Source organism: Siniperca chuatsi, linkage group LG20 (genome assembly GCF_020085105.1).
Source record: "Siniperca chuatsi isolate FFG_IHB_CAS linkage group LG20, ASM2008510v1, whole genome shotgun sequence".
Classification (NCBI taxonomy): Eukaryota; Metazoa; Chordata; class Actinopteri; order Centrarchiformes; family Sinipercidae; genus Siniperca; species Siniperca chuatsi.
The window spans coordinates 11,829,093-11,846,107 of NC_058061.1; the positions used below are offsets into that span (position 1 = coordinate 11,829,093).

The 17,015-nt window shown below is 38.9% G+C and overlaps 1 protein-coding gene across 3 annotated transcripts in view; it reads right to left on the bottom strand.

Annotated features, from left to right (window-relative positions):
• Nucleotides 1-7,265: 7,265 nt before the first annotated feature.
• Nucleotides 7,266-17,015, bottom strand: part of ccdc186 (coiled-coil domain-containing protein 186) — a 30,092-nt gene continuing 20,342 nt past the window's right edge. For all 3 annotated transcript variants that reach the window (XM_044177692.1, XM_044177690.1, XM_044177691.1), the window contains exons 15-16: nucleotides 13,255-13,474; nucleotides 7,266-10,350 (exon numbers count right to left, since the gene is read on the bottom strand). In XM_044177692.1, coding sequence (XP_044033627.1) covers nucleotides 10,267-10,350; nucleotides 13,255-13,474 — 304 coding nt within the window. In that variant the 3' untranslated portion in view covers nucleotides 7,266-10,266. The remainder of the gene's footprint in view (nucleotides 10,351-13,254; nucleotides 13,475-17,015) is intronic.

The window sequence follows — 17,015 nt, forward strand, 5'->3', positions numbered from 1 at the left end:
GTGGGCATTTTGGCTGCTCCAAGTCAAAGTAGATGAATTGATAACAACGTGACCTCTGCAGTAACGGAAGTTACTGTTTCAGAAATATGACTGGTCAGTGTTTTACCCCTGGTGCATTATTGCTAAGTGTTTTCTGGAGTATTTGACAATCAAGTTTAACTGTTATAGGCCAAGAAATTTGTTAAATGATACACTGAATAATATTCCTATACATTATTAACTCTATTTTATGCACTTCAAACTTGGTCATGTTTATTTATTATCTAAGGAATATGGGGACGTTTTACAAAACCAGGTGCAACCAAAGGTGCAGTCATTTCCCCCAAGAAAGTCCTCTATTCCCAAGTGTTACGGGAATAGTTCGACATTTTGTGAAGTATGCTCATTTGCTTTTTTGCTTTATGTTTACCAGAGTGGTATCAATCTTCTCATCTAACTCTCGGCTAGAAAGTGATTAAAGGTGGGGTATGCGTTCCAAACCAATACACGTCTTTTTGTCAAATTCAGCAAATATCTCATCACGGTACGCTAGCTGTCCGTTCAGTGTTTACGCCGAAAAAAACACTCCGGTGTTTGTACACAGCCCTGTCTCTGTAAATAGGAAATAAACAAAGTGGCCACACAACACTATTCTAGCCGTTATTTGTGTGTCAGGTAACATTACACGGACATTCAGCTTACTTTCTAGTTTGCCAAGATATGCTGTTGTTGTGATGTTAGCTATAGTAGCAGGAGAGTTGTGAGTATCGTTGTCTGGAGCTGCTGTGCTGGCTCGGGGAAACCGTCTCATCCTCTTTGGCTGTTAGCTTCACACCAGCAGCTGTAGGGACAGTTTTCTAACCCACAACCTAGCTAATGTTAGTTACATTACTTGCTGTGTTGTTGTTCACTCTATCATTTGTCATGGTATTGGATTTCTCTAGAATCGCATACCCCACCTTTAAGTGTATTTCCCAAAATGTATTGTATTTTATCCCATTCAAACTAGCACCTTTTGACTTCAAATTAACATGTTTTATCTCGTTTGTTTAATCCATACAAAAACTGAGGTGTAAAAACGACAATTCACTGTCTTACAAGGGGGTTACGTGCAGGTCTATTTCTTGGGTGGGAGCAGACACTCCAGGAAGTTACTGCGGTCAAGAAATAGAAGGTGGATTTTGTTACCTTTGAGCAGAGCCAGGCTAGCTGTTTCCAGTCTTTATGCTAAGCTAAGCTAACTGGCTCCAGCTTCATAATTACCGCACAGATATGAGAGTGGTATTAATCTTCTCATCTAACTGTCGGCAAGAAAGCGAGTACGTGTATTTCCCAAAATGTGGAACTGTTCCTTTAATTTTATTGCATTTGCTCCTGTTCAAACTCAGTCCAACATATTTATTGTCCATGGAATATGGGGACATTTTACAGGACCAGGTGTAACTCAAGGTGCAATCATTCCCCATTAAATTTCCATATTCCCAGGTGTCAATGCACCCATAAACGTATTTCAAACATGGTTTCACAGCAGAATTAAGTAATTTTCCATGACCTCCCAAAATCACTACATCCACACTGCACTGAAACTTTAAAGGAGTGTTTGGAGTTCTTTCAGATCCTCTCAGGCAACAGGTGTGAGGTTTCATTCAGTTATTACATGGACTGAACCTCCTCTCATCCAGATCATGAATATTGTCTCTCTCTGCCAACCACCTCCTACTGCCATCTGTACTAAGACCAACACAAACATCATAATCATCAAAGAGAATTAAAAACATTCAGACTATGAGACTGCTTTGTGAATCTTAATAATCTTATCTTTTTCCAAATGCTACTGTGATATTGATGCTAAGACACATTTGCTTCATTTTTCAGTGGACAAGCCTTTAAATAATGATTTGCCGGAAGAAGAAAACAACACTGTAAATCAAATTTAGTTGAAGGGGACAAATAGTACATGGCATTCACTGAGCTACTTTGGTGACGAAGGACTTAAAGAGGACCAAACAAAGGACAAAAAACAGGATTTTGACAACAGAGATGAGTAATCAGCTAATTACAGCAGAGATTCAACAGAAACGTAATTATGAAACATGATGCTGTAAAATGTCAAATACTGTAATTTTCTTCAGCAGGTGGTTGGAGGGGATCAAATGTAATTAAAGAATAGTTAACTACAAAAAATATTTATATGTAAAAAATGTATTTCTTTATCCTGTTAACTCCACCACTTTAAAACCAAGAGATGGATTTAGTGGACATTTTAAGAGAAATGTAGCTAATAGGGAAACAAAATTCAAAATCTTATTTATGAATGTACAATATAGCTAAATGACAAACATGAACTTGTGGAGACCCTGTAGCTGGCACACGCCTCTGATGCAAAACATTGATAAAACTCAATTTCCATTGGCAATTAAATGGCTTGTAACGCTGTAAGATAAAATTCCCCTGTGATTTTTTCCACTCTAAATCACGCTGCGAGTGTTGAAGTGCGGTGCCAAAAGCAGGTGCTACGCTTCATGTGTCCATCTGTTTGGATTCCCATGTGAACTTGGCGCTTAGCGGTCTCCATCTGCCGTGCTTTGGCTTGCTTTGATTGTGGCTCACGTAAAGATTGGGCGAATGTGGTCAGTCACGTTCATCATTTGTGTTCAGCTTTTATAATGTAAACTGATGTTGTACTTACAGAAATATGAACTAAGAAGCATAGCACACTCATGACTACACAGCTCCTTTTAGAAACATTCACAATCAGGATGCAGTGAAGTAAGCAATAGCAGACATAACTGAGGTCCATTTTTCCATTTATCAAACATATGCCTCAATATAGTAAAAATCCTTGCATGAGTACTGAACTGGGATCAGATTGTGTATCAGAAACGGATACAAAAAAGACTGCTGACAGATCGCAGCTTGGCATCTTGAAGGTATACACTACTTATATGTACAATGTAGAATTTGACAGTGAATGAAGACGTGATTATATTGCAAAGCAAGTCAAAGCAGCCTTTGAGTGTTGCGTGTTGTGATTTGTTGACTGAGTAGTGAGTTTGTCTCATGAGGGTCCAACACACACCCTTTTTTCCATGGAGTGTTGATTAGCATCTGCTTGAAAATGCAGAACTGATGGTGAGCAAACCAACCAGGTACAGCTGGATGTGCAGTATTCCTCTATTTTCTATTTTCGCACTTTCTCACTCCAAATTTGAAACCTTAGGCACAGTCAGAACATTGACGCACTGTGGCTCCAAAAGCCTTCTCTGACTTTGTTTCCAAATTGTACCTAGGGGTGCCGACCTCATGAGTCTTGACCTTTCAATAAGCTGATGATTCAACATCTGATGGTGCAGGGGTCCTTCTTGGGTTTTTGTGTACAGGATAATAATGTGTGTGTCAACAGAGATGGTCATTAAAGGAGTAGTTTGAATTTCTCTCTGAGAGGCAAATGAGAAGACACCAATCCCATATCTGTCTGTTAAATATGAAGCTACAGCCAGGAGCCACGATATGGTTAACTTAGTTTATCATAAAGACTGGAAACAGCTAGTCTGGCTCTGTCCAAAGGTAACAAAATCCCTCCACCAGCACCTCTAAAGCTCACTAATGAATATGTTTGTTGTTTGATCCATAGAAAAATCCATAAAAACAAAAAACCGCAGAGGATTATGTGCCAGACTATTCCTTGTCCGGGTGCAGTGACTTCCTGATTGTTGTTTTTTTCACCTTTGGACAGAGACATGCTAGCTGTTTTCCCCTGCTTCCAGTCTTTATGCTAAGCTACGCTAACCGTATCCTGGCCCCAGCCTCATATTAAATGGACAGATTTGAGAAAGGTATTGATCTTCTCATCTGACTCTCCTTTTTTTTGCAAAGGTAAGCAAAAAAAGCACATTTTCTTCACCAGCATCCTGTGGCAGACAGTGTGTCAAGAAGTGACTGAAAGCAGGCATTATTACTGAGTCCACTTCTAACCCATGGGTCTCTAACCTACTGAGAAAAGAGTAAGGTGTGCTATTCCAACAGTTGGCGAGTTATCGTCCTTTCACCCAGCTTGCAGAGATCTGACCGCCATCATCACACATGCAAACATTTTTAGATACAGATGTTTGCCATTTAGTCTTTCTGCAGCCCCTAATCCTTTTGAAAGCCTCTTTCTTGTAAAGGATCATGTTAACAGCCCTGGCTAGATTATCAGTCTTTCACAATAACATTGGGGTTCAAGAGGTAGACTTGCACACCCATGATGACTGGCTTCACAGAGTGTTCAAAGCCCTTTGACAGGCCAACCTGAGTCTAAAAGGGGAAAAGTGCCCTTTTGTAAGGCTGCCAGCTGACATTGGGGTTTTTTACCCCTCACAGTAAAGGCCACTGTGTCACACCAGTAAACATCAGTTGGTGCATTAGATCCCCGAGGCCTCCTCAGCTCCTCAATTGTTCATCTGAACTTCTGCTGACCACCTTAACATCCTGCAGCTTCAAATAGGCTTATCAAGAAGACAGAGCAAAAGTGGTGGAAGAAATCCTTTACTTAAAAGTACCAATACAAAATGTACAAATACTTCATTACCAGTAAAAGTCCTTTATTCAAACTCCTACATAAGTAAAAGAACATAAGTATTATTAGCAAAATATACTTAAAGTATCAAAAATAAAAGTGCTCATTCTGCAGAAAAATGAGCCCTATGACATATATTATTATATATTACACTATTAGATTTTTACTGATGCATCAATGCATACGCAGCATTTTACTGTTGTAGGTGGTCAAGGTGAAGCTATTTTTAACTACTGTACAGTTAAGTAGTTTAGTCCACTGGTTTCCAACCTCGAGGTCAGGCCCCTCCAAAGGGTCACCAGATAAATTGGAGGGGTCGTGAGATTATTAATGGGAGAGGAAAGAAGAAAACTAAAAGTTCACTTTTACACATATTTATTCATTTTGGGGGCATTTTTCTAATCTCTGATTTTTTTGAAAAATTCTCTAACAATTATATCAATGAAACCATCTGAGAAGTTTAGATGGGAAATCACTCAATGTTGGAACTGCAAACAACTCATAAACATGTCAAACGCGACTAGAGGCCTAGTAACTAGTGACTAAGAGAGTTTTTTTGTAAGGGGTCACAAGCCACAAAGGTTTTTTTCGGTAATATCTTAATCTGAACACTAGCTAGTAGCTACAGCCATTAAATAAATGTAATGTGTTTCCCTTTGAAATGTAGAGGAACAGAAGTAAAAAGTACCATTAAATGGGAATACTCAAGTAAAATACCGGTACATTTGCACTTAAGTACAATACTTGAGTAAATGTTCTTAGTTACTTTCCACCACTGCAGAGCAATGAAGCTGAACACCAGCCTGTTTAAAAGCCTTCATCCCTCTCAAGGCCCTTGTGCTACCTTTCTTGCTGACTCTTTGCACTCAGTACTGACCCGAGGCTTCGACTCTACTCTTATGTGCCTCCACCATAAAGATACAGAAGACAACAGCCAGACATATGTCATGGGGGCAAGGGGAGATCTGGTTCATGAACCAAAATAAATTTCATTCTCGAATCCATTCACATAGTGCACTCTGCTCAAACCTGCTGCTCTGCACTTTTCATTAATTACAAATCTGAATGAACACGCTAGCATTTTATTTTGTTAACGTATTGCAGCACTGTTGCAGAAAATGAATCCTCTCAATTTCCAGTGAATCATCTGAGGAGGCAGAGCAGGAGAGTGGCATACAATCAAAGCATTACTGAGAGCTTCCACACATAAGAGGGCTGATTTTTCTAATGGGATAGATGGATATATGATTATTCCCAATTAAAAAGGTCTATTTTTGTACACAGACTCACATTAACAGTGAAGTTAAAAGACAATAAGTGGACTGTAATAATACTCATTATAGAGACTCATTCATATTCAAATGTTTTTATCTTAATGTTGCAGCTGTAACTGCGCCTGTGTTGGGATGGAATATAGTAAACAAAAATAGACAGACAAGGACAGGACAGGCTTGGTATCTCTACACCTTGAGAGCTACTGTCATGGTTGCCGCTGCGTCTAAAGGACACAGGCAATGCTTTATGGATTCAAGGGTGGTCATCTAAGCTGATAGGAGAATCCATTATCAGTGAGCTAAAAATAGCCTGTCAGTAATCATTGGCTTGAATTGGATATTTGAACCTGCCCTGTGCCCCTGTGCCTGCAGAGAAAATGGAAAATTTCACCCATGCTTGACAAGAATGTCCAAGGAAGCAAATGTCTTATTTTCCTGCTAAATGACGTATTGTTTTGATGGCAGATGCGATCAGTTGGTCTGTAGGTGTTTTTCATTGTCTGTACATGTGCATGCGTGGGAAAGAATGATAGAGAAATCTCATGCATTTGATGTGTGCAGATTGACAGGGTGACTACTTCAACAAAACTGCTTTTATAACTGGTTTTGAAACAAAAGATAGGACATGGTGACTGCACTAAATTTTCCATGTGAACTAAAACTGAAACAATGAGTTAATTGACTAGTTCAGCACTAACTATTTTGATCACTGATTCGTCGTTTGAGTCATCAAGCAAAAATGCAAAACATTAAAAGAGCGTTCCACTGATTTAGCATTGCACTCCTATAACACTGACTCACAATGAACAATTTTTAAAAAGGGTTAAAAATCAGTGCAGCAGAACCAGAGATATGGTCTTTTCCCCCCAGGTATTATTCTGCCTGGTTAAAACTTGGTGCCTTCATTACCCATAATCCAACTTGAACAAAACAAGAAATTTTAAGATCACACATTGGACTTTGGGAAACTGATTTCTCACTATTTTCCAACATTTTATAGAGCAAACAATTAACTGATTAATCGACAATTCATTCATAGTGACTTTTGAGTTTTGTGACTCCAGTGCCTTTAATAAACTTGCACAAGAATTGTGCTTTCAGTTACACTAAACTGAGAGGCTGTGGAGGAAAGTTCACCCTTGACTTGTTTTCGTTTGTGGGAGTATTCCCAAAACGTTGGGTTTTAAATTATCTGAAAGGCTGCCTGGTTTGATTGACAGTGGTGCAGTGATATGCATGACCTCCAGCACTGCTGACAATTCTGCTTTTGAAGTAGGACGTAAAGCTGCATCCCACAAAGAGTCACTGTGTGAGAGGTTATCTGTGTGTTTCCCAGCTACCTTAATTATACTTCATTCCACTGTAACTGAAAAAACAGAAACCAGGACAACAGATGTTAGTGTCAACCTTATCTTTATGGCAAAAAAATGAAAACACGAGACAAGACCACTGTGGAACATTCAAGAGAAAGTTAAGACTCATCTCTTTTTATTCCCTGGAAACACCATATATACAAACATAATCCAGAATCAGTTTCATTTTTAAAAACATCTCATCATAATTTTACAGAATGACATATTTACAAATGTATATTATAATCACAGTTTGGATATTCCACAAAACAGAGCAGGGGGAAATCATTGCACAGCAGGAAGAAAACAGAAAAATGACAAACTTCTCATTTAATGTCACATTTTGACACTCACACATAATGAACACCATTTCTTCATATCCATATAGTGAAACACGAGGTTCTATTCATTCATCCACACAATGCTGCTGCACGGCTTCGTTTCAAGGCCGTGGAAACGTGTAAAATCTTCAATCAGGATGACTCTTACAGGTGACACACTGTGACCAAATCAGTAGAAGCGTATTAGCATAACTCCGAGAATTATGAAGAATTAATTAGGAAATCCCATGCATAGGTATTTTACTTCTGTACCAGAAACAAACTGCAAAACGAAAACAAAAACTGCTTTTTGTTTTTTCACCTATTCAGCAACAAGCAACTCCTTTTTGCATTGTTTAAGATGCATGAAAACATCCAGATGAATTGATTTTGAAATAATCAACTGGCTTGATAGAAAGAGAAAACAAACAAACCTAAATGTAATGTGATAAAGGGCAAAACTGCATCCCACGTCGCAAAGAAATCAGTTTGGATGAAGTAAAAGTAGAGGTACATCAAACAGCGAGCACCCACTGTGGCAACAGGGAGGCTTTAGACTGCATGACCTCAATCCTGGAAACTTTCATCTCTATTCATGTAGTGGGCCATTTCAACATAGCCTCAGGGTGTATGGGAAGGGCATCGGCCTGTAACCATTCATGACCCATAAAAGCCTGTTTCTGATGGGGATGGGGGGATGGATATTTATCTTTTCTGACAGCTTTTGCAATCAGATCAAATAAAGACCAAGGAAACTTTAGTATTGTTGAATCAAACTAGTTGCCTGCTCTATAGCCTTCATCCTGTGTGTTTGTGAGTGTGTGTTTGTACGATAGACCAAACAGCTGTGAATGAGAGACAGAAGCATAATTGTGTATGGCTGAGAGGTACTGAGCTTCAGGTGTTGCTGACACACTCTGGTGTAAATGCAAATCATGTTTACCCCTCTGGATGGAACAAACTTCATCGTAAAAGCCTATATGCCCTGACAGCTGAAGCATGTACACAAGGTGTAAACACAAAAGCTTGAGAGGTTAAAAAGGCACACGTGCAGCCATGCACACGCACAATTTGAACACTTAATTATTCAAACACCAGCACAGTTGCATGTTGTACATACACAAGCATAAAAACAGACATATAAAACAGTATACTGGCACATAAACACATTCAGAACAAAAAAAGACCAACAAAAAAAAGAAAAAGAAAAAGAAAAGAAATAAATGACAAGGAACAGAATTGCACTTTGTCCCTGGATATATTTCTGTAGGTTCCATTGGCTTTCCTGAGCTACAGCTACAGATCTCCTGTCCTCCCTCTGATTCTTCTACACTTGGTTTACTTCAACGGACTCAGTGACACCACAAAGAAAAAGAGTGTGATAGGAATACCTTAACATTTCTGTCCCCTCCCCCACCAGATTGTATTGTCCACACGGTGCAAAGACAGTTGGTAGCATGTCTGTGCCTGCTGTTTGAAATGAGGAATGATGATGATACTAACAAACCACTTTCAGGGAAGCTGAAACAAACATCTTTAGATGCTCATGTCTAACTTAGAGAAGTTGTTACCAGTTGGTACTAATGAAATGCCTGCATCAGGAACATTTAAACAGATTACAGTGAAGGAAAGGCAAAAGTGTTCAAGGTATTCATTATTTTAAATTAAGAGCAAAGACCAACAAATCTCAAAGAAAGCTTTAAGTGAAAATGCATAATAGAAAACAAAAATGGATAACCAGACATACTAAAATAAAAATTAAATTTTAAGCCAAAAATAAATTAAAAATCACATTCAAAATGGCTAAACCAAAGACCAGCTCTACATTTCAACCATAACATGATATCATAGTTGCCATAGATTTTCTTCAGTTTTACACAGCTTAACATTAGGATACTTCCATGCGTCATGTTGGCTGCATTGACACAGTCTGCTTCTTTAAGTCTAGCACCGGTGTCAAACAGATGGGTGGGTCTGCTGATGTTAGGCAGTTGCTTCCCCAGCTTGGTCATAAGTGCTGTGCAGAGCAAAAGATGAAGAAAAATGCGCAGGTGGCACGCAAGTTCCCCAACAAGCCAGGGCGGATCTGTTTTTCACTTTTGTTTCACATACGGAGTACGCTGTGTAGTAAAACTGAAGAAGCAGTCTTTCAAAAATACACTTGGCTTATTGGCAGACGGACATCAGGAGACAAGTGGAGAGAGCATGCTGAGCGATGATCATCTCATCTCACTTTACTTACTGTACGGTGGAAAGAGCTGTGAGTTGCTGTCAGGAGACAAATGTACCACAAGACAGTCCATTTTTTATAGGATGAATTCATTGGCAAATTAGTGTTTGTCATTTTTTGGACTATTTCCCCAGGTAGAATTTGCTATACATTCATAATTATGGCATCTTTAGTCAATTAGTTTACAAGGCAGTCAGAGTTTCAAGCTCGAAGCAACTGTCATGAAGAGTTTTTATCTTGGCAAGGCTCAGGGGAGACAGATTTAGCCAGAGGAAGAGTTGTTGTGCCGGAGGAGGAAACAGAGGTGGTACAATGTGGATGGAATAATGACAGTTCAAGTAAGTGCAGACATGTTCAGCAAATGGACAGAAAGTTCAAGATGTCCTCCACAAAGCAGCCTGACAACATTCAATTTGCTCCTTCATATGCTAGGAGAATGAGTGTGTGTGTGTGTATGAGTATCTCATTTTGCTGTTTCTTCAAAAATGGTGGGTTGGAGATTCCTCGAGTATTTCTTGGTCCTTCATTTCCTCTTTCCTGTGACATGGTTGTGTCACTTCTTCCTTACTCGGTCCTCAGGATCTCTCTGCTGTTTTATGAGCCTCTCGATCTCGCCCCCCAGCGTCTGCAGATTCTCCTGTTAAAGAGAGTAAAGGCTTTTAGACATTTAATAGGAAATGCATATGTGTGCTGTGTGTATATCAGCAAAATTAATAATAATTAAAAAAAAGTAAAATATGCTCAGGCATTTAAGAGTCAAAAAAGTGCATAGAAATAAAGTGATTCTATGAATACTACTAATAATGTTTTTTGTAGAGTGTGGGTGAAAATAGGACACATTGTTATACAGTATGAAAAAACAAAACAATCATCACAGGCTTGAAAATTGCCAAAGCTAGACTATCCATCAAAGCAATTGTGAAGTCTTAAATTTGGCTTTGTCAGAGTGTTTAGTTTTATTGTCATTTTATTGTGCCCATGTTGAGTGTTTTTATATCATAACTTCCTGCTAACTGCCAATCATCTTCCATCCACAGAAAGAAAAGTCGCTGCCAGAAAATACTCCCACATTACAATTTATTGTCTCATTTAGGTTTTTACGTAGGGTTTCTTTAAGATAAGACTGACACAATATAAAGACTGACACAATGTCCTGTTTGTTTGCAAAATATGAATATATTTATTAAAGCATCTAATGTGCCAACATAAACAAAAGTGCAAATAGAGCAAAAAAAACAACAACAAACAAACATCAAAGAGGCTGTAACAATAGGAGCGTTTGCCTTGTTTATGTGGGCGCATTAGAAGCTTTTAAAAAATACTTTTTTGCTTGCTATTATCTTTATTTTGTGTCACCCTGGGGCAATTTGGAAGCAGTCTTTCTCCCACTATATTTGACATGGATTCAAGATGCCTTTGACACTTTCCAGTATGTAGAAATGGTGAAAAATAAGATGAAATACATGTAAATATAAGTAATTCAAATCCAAAAATACCTCCATAAATACTAAGGACAATGTGGGACAAATGGAACACTGTGGTAAATGTATACATACTCCAGCTGGGTGCTTAATGTAAACTTTTAACAAGGTAAATCTGGGAAATGTGCATATTTCATTGAGTGGAAATAAACTAGTCACAACAGGCTGCTGCCGTCCTGGCGCTACATTTTCTTATGGGTACAGTCTATTATCTGGCCAAATCACCTCTTGAGACAGGCTGCTGTTGTAAACTGAGAGCTGAGAGGTGGAATGGATTCATTCATTTAACACATCAGAAAATTGGTTCAGCTGAAATCCTAATTCAATTAAACTATCAAAAGACCCTCAGGTGCAGAAGCTGGACTAAGCTCACACACACCGAATGAGGAAGAATACTGTGAATATAGGCTTCAATCAACTATTTCAGATCATGAACTAGTGAGGAGGAAAAACATGTCTCAGTCTTAGGGGCACAGTTTCCTTACTTAGCAATAACATCAATAATGCAGGTTAGAAATTAGACCACAATATCCAACATGTCATCTCTCTAAAAACATAGAGAGATAGTTGATAGACAACCTCACCAGCACACTTGTCCTGACAGGACTGTCAGCCTGTCAAATGTAACGAAAAGTCACATTACAGACAATGTGATAGATGCTATGGCTGACTTTAAAGGTTCAGGTGATACGACCTAAAAGGCAGACAAACATCACTAGACAAAAAGAAGCAGCTGGCTTGACATTCCCTGTGCCCTTTAATCCACCGCTACACTGTCATACAGTTAGTAGGGTATTTTATTACCGTCCCTGTACTGTTGTTATTTAAGTGAAGCTGTTAAGACGATATTAATTGACAATATTAATATTGATTTCACATTTTAACTGTGGTATTTCTTTTGTGCAGACTGGGCCTAATTTCTGTAAGCAAAACAAATCCCTATTTGTAAACTTGATGGTTTAATGTTTTATTTTTTTGCTCTTTGTGACCTTAAATCATTAGGATTTGTTGCAGTTAATGTATAAAGCCGTGAAATGATTTGTTTCAGGCCAGAGAAAGCAAGTGGTTGAAGACATTGACTTGACTTGTCAGATGCCTGGTCAAGAACACATATTTTCAGGTTAAAGTCAAATGGTGGATATCCCAGCATGGCAATATGAAGCTTTGCTTTCTAACATAAATGGCTTTGAGAGGAAGATTAGCAACTGCTTCTGCTCAAGGCAAGGTTGGCTATGAGACTTGAGCATGATCACTTTGCAGGGCCTAAGAACTAAATGAGGCTCCTGGCTCCCCATCAGTATCCTGCATGAGCAGAGCAAAGTGCTACAGTAGAGGCGTCCAGGGATCCTGCAGTCTTCTGGGCTGGTGTAGGTGTGAAGTTTTCAGTATGAAAAAAATCTAATTGCTAAAAAAGTCATTATCATTATGTAAGCATAAGCCTGGGACATTAATAGAATCATAAAATACTGAATTACAGTTAACTTTCAAATTCTCAGTTTATTTTAGATACATGCATGAAAATCTCCTACTAACTATAAATAATTTTTGTAAAAGGCACTGATGGGCAAAAAAGATTGATGGAAGTTCTTGAAAAAAATATCAGGGTTGAAAGTATTATACACCATTAAAAACATGAACACTATCGGTGCAATAAGAGCAAATAAACTGAACTGCCATCTCAAAGGAATGCTATATATTTTAGAAATACTGTTGTGCATAGTCTTTCTAATTTATGTGTATTCTAACATAACAAACTGTGACCTGACATTGACTCACAGCAAAGCTTTCTGTATTTGGATTTGACTAAACATGTTTTTTGTACTTTGATAGTCAAGTCACATCAGGCTGTGTGGCTCCAAGGGTGGAGCATGACACTGACACAGCCAATTAATTATCCACTCAGGTCATCTAAGCTTAAACAATTAAGACACTCACTGCAAACTAAGAGGCTTTGAAGGAAACTGCACGCATCATCAATATTACCAACACATGTAAATCAGTTTTTCTGCATTTGTAGCTCAGTACTTATGGAGTATGATGCCTGCTGGGGGAGAACTTACCTTCAGAGTAATGTTCTTCAGCAGTGTGTCCTCCAACACAGCCTGCAGCTTCCTGTTGATTTCCAGCGACAGGTCCAGGGTCAGCCCGCTGTCCGCCGGGTGAGAGGAATAAAGCGAAGCCATGATGCCTCCCCGCCGGCTCAGGTGGGCCTTGTTAATGTCCGACGCCTCAGACGAGAGGGCCCCTGACTCCTCTCTTAGCACATAGCTCTGGATAATTCTACGGGGAAGAAGGGGAGGAAAAGAGTCAAAGGGTGTACTTCAAAGGACGGGAAACGAAGTGAATGCATGGCATCGGGTGGAGACTGTTGAGCAAAGAAAATCGAGAAAGTCGGATTTATAAGTGGGAGCGTGGAGAGGTCCTGCAGAGCAATAAAACCGTTTCCAGCTGCAAAAAGCAGCAGACGTTTCTAGAATAGTAATTCCAGTGGGATGGCTTATTGAACTCATGTGCACGGGATACATTCAGTCATAGTTAGAAAGATTATTATTGTACCAGTCAGAGGAAGAAAGGTAATGAAGACGCGGCATTAAAATGGGTTGCCAGGTTCAATTAATCAACTGCATGCCTGTGTGAGTGTGTGTGGATGTGTGAAAGTGAGATAAATCTTCCTGTTCATAATACATTTTCATCTCAATAACAATACAGTGTTGAGGTAAAGCTATGTTTGTGTCAGAGAGAGGGAGAGAAGAGAATTAATTAGCTTAACAGCTCTAAACTTCCGGTTGTTCAATTTTCCCAGCGCAGCCCACAGAACACTGACAAGCAAGTGTGTTTCAGTTTAGAGGAAAACAGACCCAGAGAGAGCCGCCATGAGGATTCCAATTCATTACTGCCATATACATTATTATCTTTTTCTTAATAGGAGACCAAAGATAAGGGGAAATAATACAAAGCACTACTCAAGCTAAAGGAGAGGGTTAAGGAAACTCATTCATAACATTTTTTCTGTGCACTGCCATAAGAATGAGGATGCTCGGGCTAGACTCCAAGTAACAAAAGATAAACATGTAGAGAGTTACAAAGCTTTTGCAATTGCAGCTGTATTCTTAATTTTCTCTTAACACTTGGGGAGTGTGGGCAGGTGAAGAGGGTTGTGTACGGTCCTACAGACAAAGTCAACAACCACCTGTTAATCTCTTGAGACGGGTGAGTAATCAATATTTTTTTAACCTGCCTTGCTGTATACCTTAAGCACTAACCTGAAACATCAACAATATTCCAGCATTGTTCTACCAGCATTGTTAAATTCAAATTCAGTGTGTGTCTGAGAGTGATTTTTTGATGGTGGGTAACTGCAGGATGAGCTCTGAGCAAAGGGACGTTCCTGACCGTAAGTGAGATTTTGCAGTAAGATTTCTACTCAGTAAAAATCTGTACTTCTCTACAGTCAGATGACTGCCTGACTTGTAGAGCTGAAAGATTCTCATTAGAGGATTCTCAAGAAGATAATTGGAGTGTAGATTCACTGGAGGTACATACCTAAATGCTGCAATTTCTACTACAACTATTACTGCTGCTACTATTACTACTGATAATTATCTAGCTATAAAAAATTAAAAAACAGAAATTAAAACAAGACCATAACTACCACAAACGAAAATGAATGTAAAACGTTTTTTGTACTACATCCATGATATCCCCTTTGTGTGTTGTGATTGCCTCTATTCTTCATGTGTGGCGAATAGAACTGCTCTGTGCAGATACACAATATTACGGTCTATAACAAGTCAATAACTTTATGGATCCAATCTAGACAATTACACTGTCTTCAAGTGGTCGCTTTAAATGTTAAGTGGCCAAGATTTAACATGGGATAATCATTCATCAGGGACTAAGTGACTAAAAAAGAGCCTGCTGTTTAACTATTCCTGTTTAGGAAGTCATTTTATTCAAGTGAACATGTTGTGAAAGAGATCTTGGAAGGGTTGAAAGCATGCCAGTGACTTCTGTTAAAGACATTTCAGAACATACCATGCATTAATAGTGGTGGCCATTACCAATATAAAAACAGCTGAATTGTGTTGCACATACTACTGGGCATGCAGCAGCCTGGGACACTCAAACCTTCTTAAAATGCAAAAGCATTTATCAGCATTTTACCTGGAATGAAGATATTCAATTTGCCAACTGTGTTGGTTGGAGGCTAAACCCAGAAATAATGCATGCATTTTAAGCACTCATACTAGTACTCTATTGACTCTTACTTGCACTCTGTGTGGGAAAAAATAAGTCCAATCTTTTATTATACAGTGACTAAATGTGTTTTCTGGTATTGTAAGTCTTTCACAGACGTCAACCCAATATCTATGCACAACATAAAGCTAAAACTGTATGTTGCAGTATTAAGCATCACAAACTAACAAAGCAAATAAGTCTATGGTGCAAAAAAATGTATTTGATGCAGTAGCTATGTAAGCACTATAAAGACACCACCATCATAAATTATCTCAATCCACGTATGCGCACACACACGCGCACATGCACGCACGCACGCACGCACGCACGCGCGCGCACGCACGCACACACACACACACACACACACACACACCCCCCCCACCTGGGCTTGCACAGACATAAAATGAGACTTACCTCTGACTAGACTTGCAAGGGTCCATATTTGGACCCCAGTTCCATCACGACAGTGTTTAATAAAAACAAAAAAGTGACAGAAATTAAAGATGTGGCCACATGGTGTGCTGAATGGTAAACACAGGACAGCGGGGGGCAGGAATGTGAGCAATCGGAAATAAGCAAGACTATTAGATATTTTTAAATTTATGAGTAGTATGTCCTTTTTTCCCCAGCTCAGAGAGTGAGAGCAATGAGGGCGGCAAGTCAAGCATGCATGAAGTGAAGGTGGCAATTCTGTGTACAGTACAATTCTATGTTGTGTCGGATGGACCATACAACAAAGTCTAGTTCTTAAGGTGACTAAACCTTGTGCCCAAAAGTGGCATGAGAAGATGCAGAAAAAGAAAGATATGCCTGTGGTCTGAAACCCTTTCAATGTTTCAATGATCAAAGCCATCTTAATTGTGCTCAGAACTACACAGGTTAAACCATGAACTTAAAGTTAAAGGCAATTATCAGTTTAATGTTGAAGGCTTTTTGTTCCAGCAAGTACAACTGTATAAGCTCAACACATTTAGATACTTATGATCAAATCTTAATAAATCTAAATACATCCTCTGTATTATTTACAGAACATCACAGGCATCGGCTTACTGTACATATCAACTAAAATCAAAAGTATCAAGAAACTCCAAGCCTGGCTGGCAGTGGGACAGAAATCCCAGATAACCTTGACAAGATCCATAAATATATCTTACCACATTCAGCATGTGTAGATCCATAATAGCCTACAACAGAGCTCATGTTGCTCTGATTTGTAGCTACCAGAGTAAAAGGGATGCTCTCCAGATAAATAACAATCTACATCTCCTGAACAGAAGGCCTCTTCTTGCTTTGTTCTCAACTGGTTTGTATTAGCATAATTTTAATTCAAGTCACAGGACCATTTAGACTTAATAGTCATAAAGTAATAACCAGGTGTGGGTACTGAAGGATAGACATCATTGCCCTTGAAGGATGATGCTGCCGTTTCTGCATGTTTTAGCTCATTTACTACAAATCACATATACTGTATGAACATTGCAGCCAATGACCCGTCTTTGACTTCCTAGCAGCACATAAATATACCACTTAAATACAGCGTCATAGCTACCCAAATTGACCCAGAATACAAATGTTAATTGAA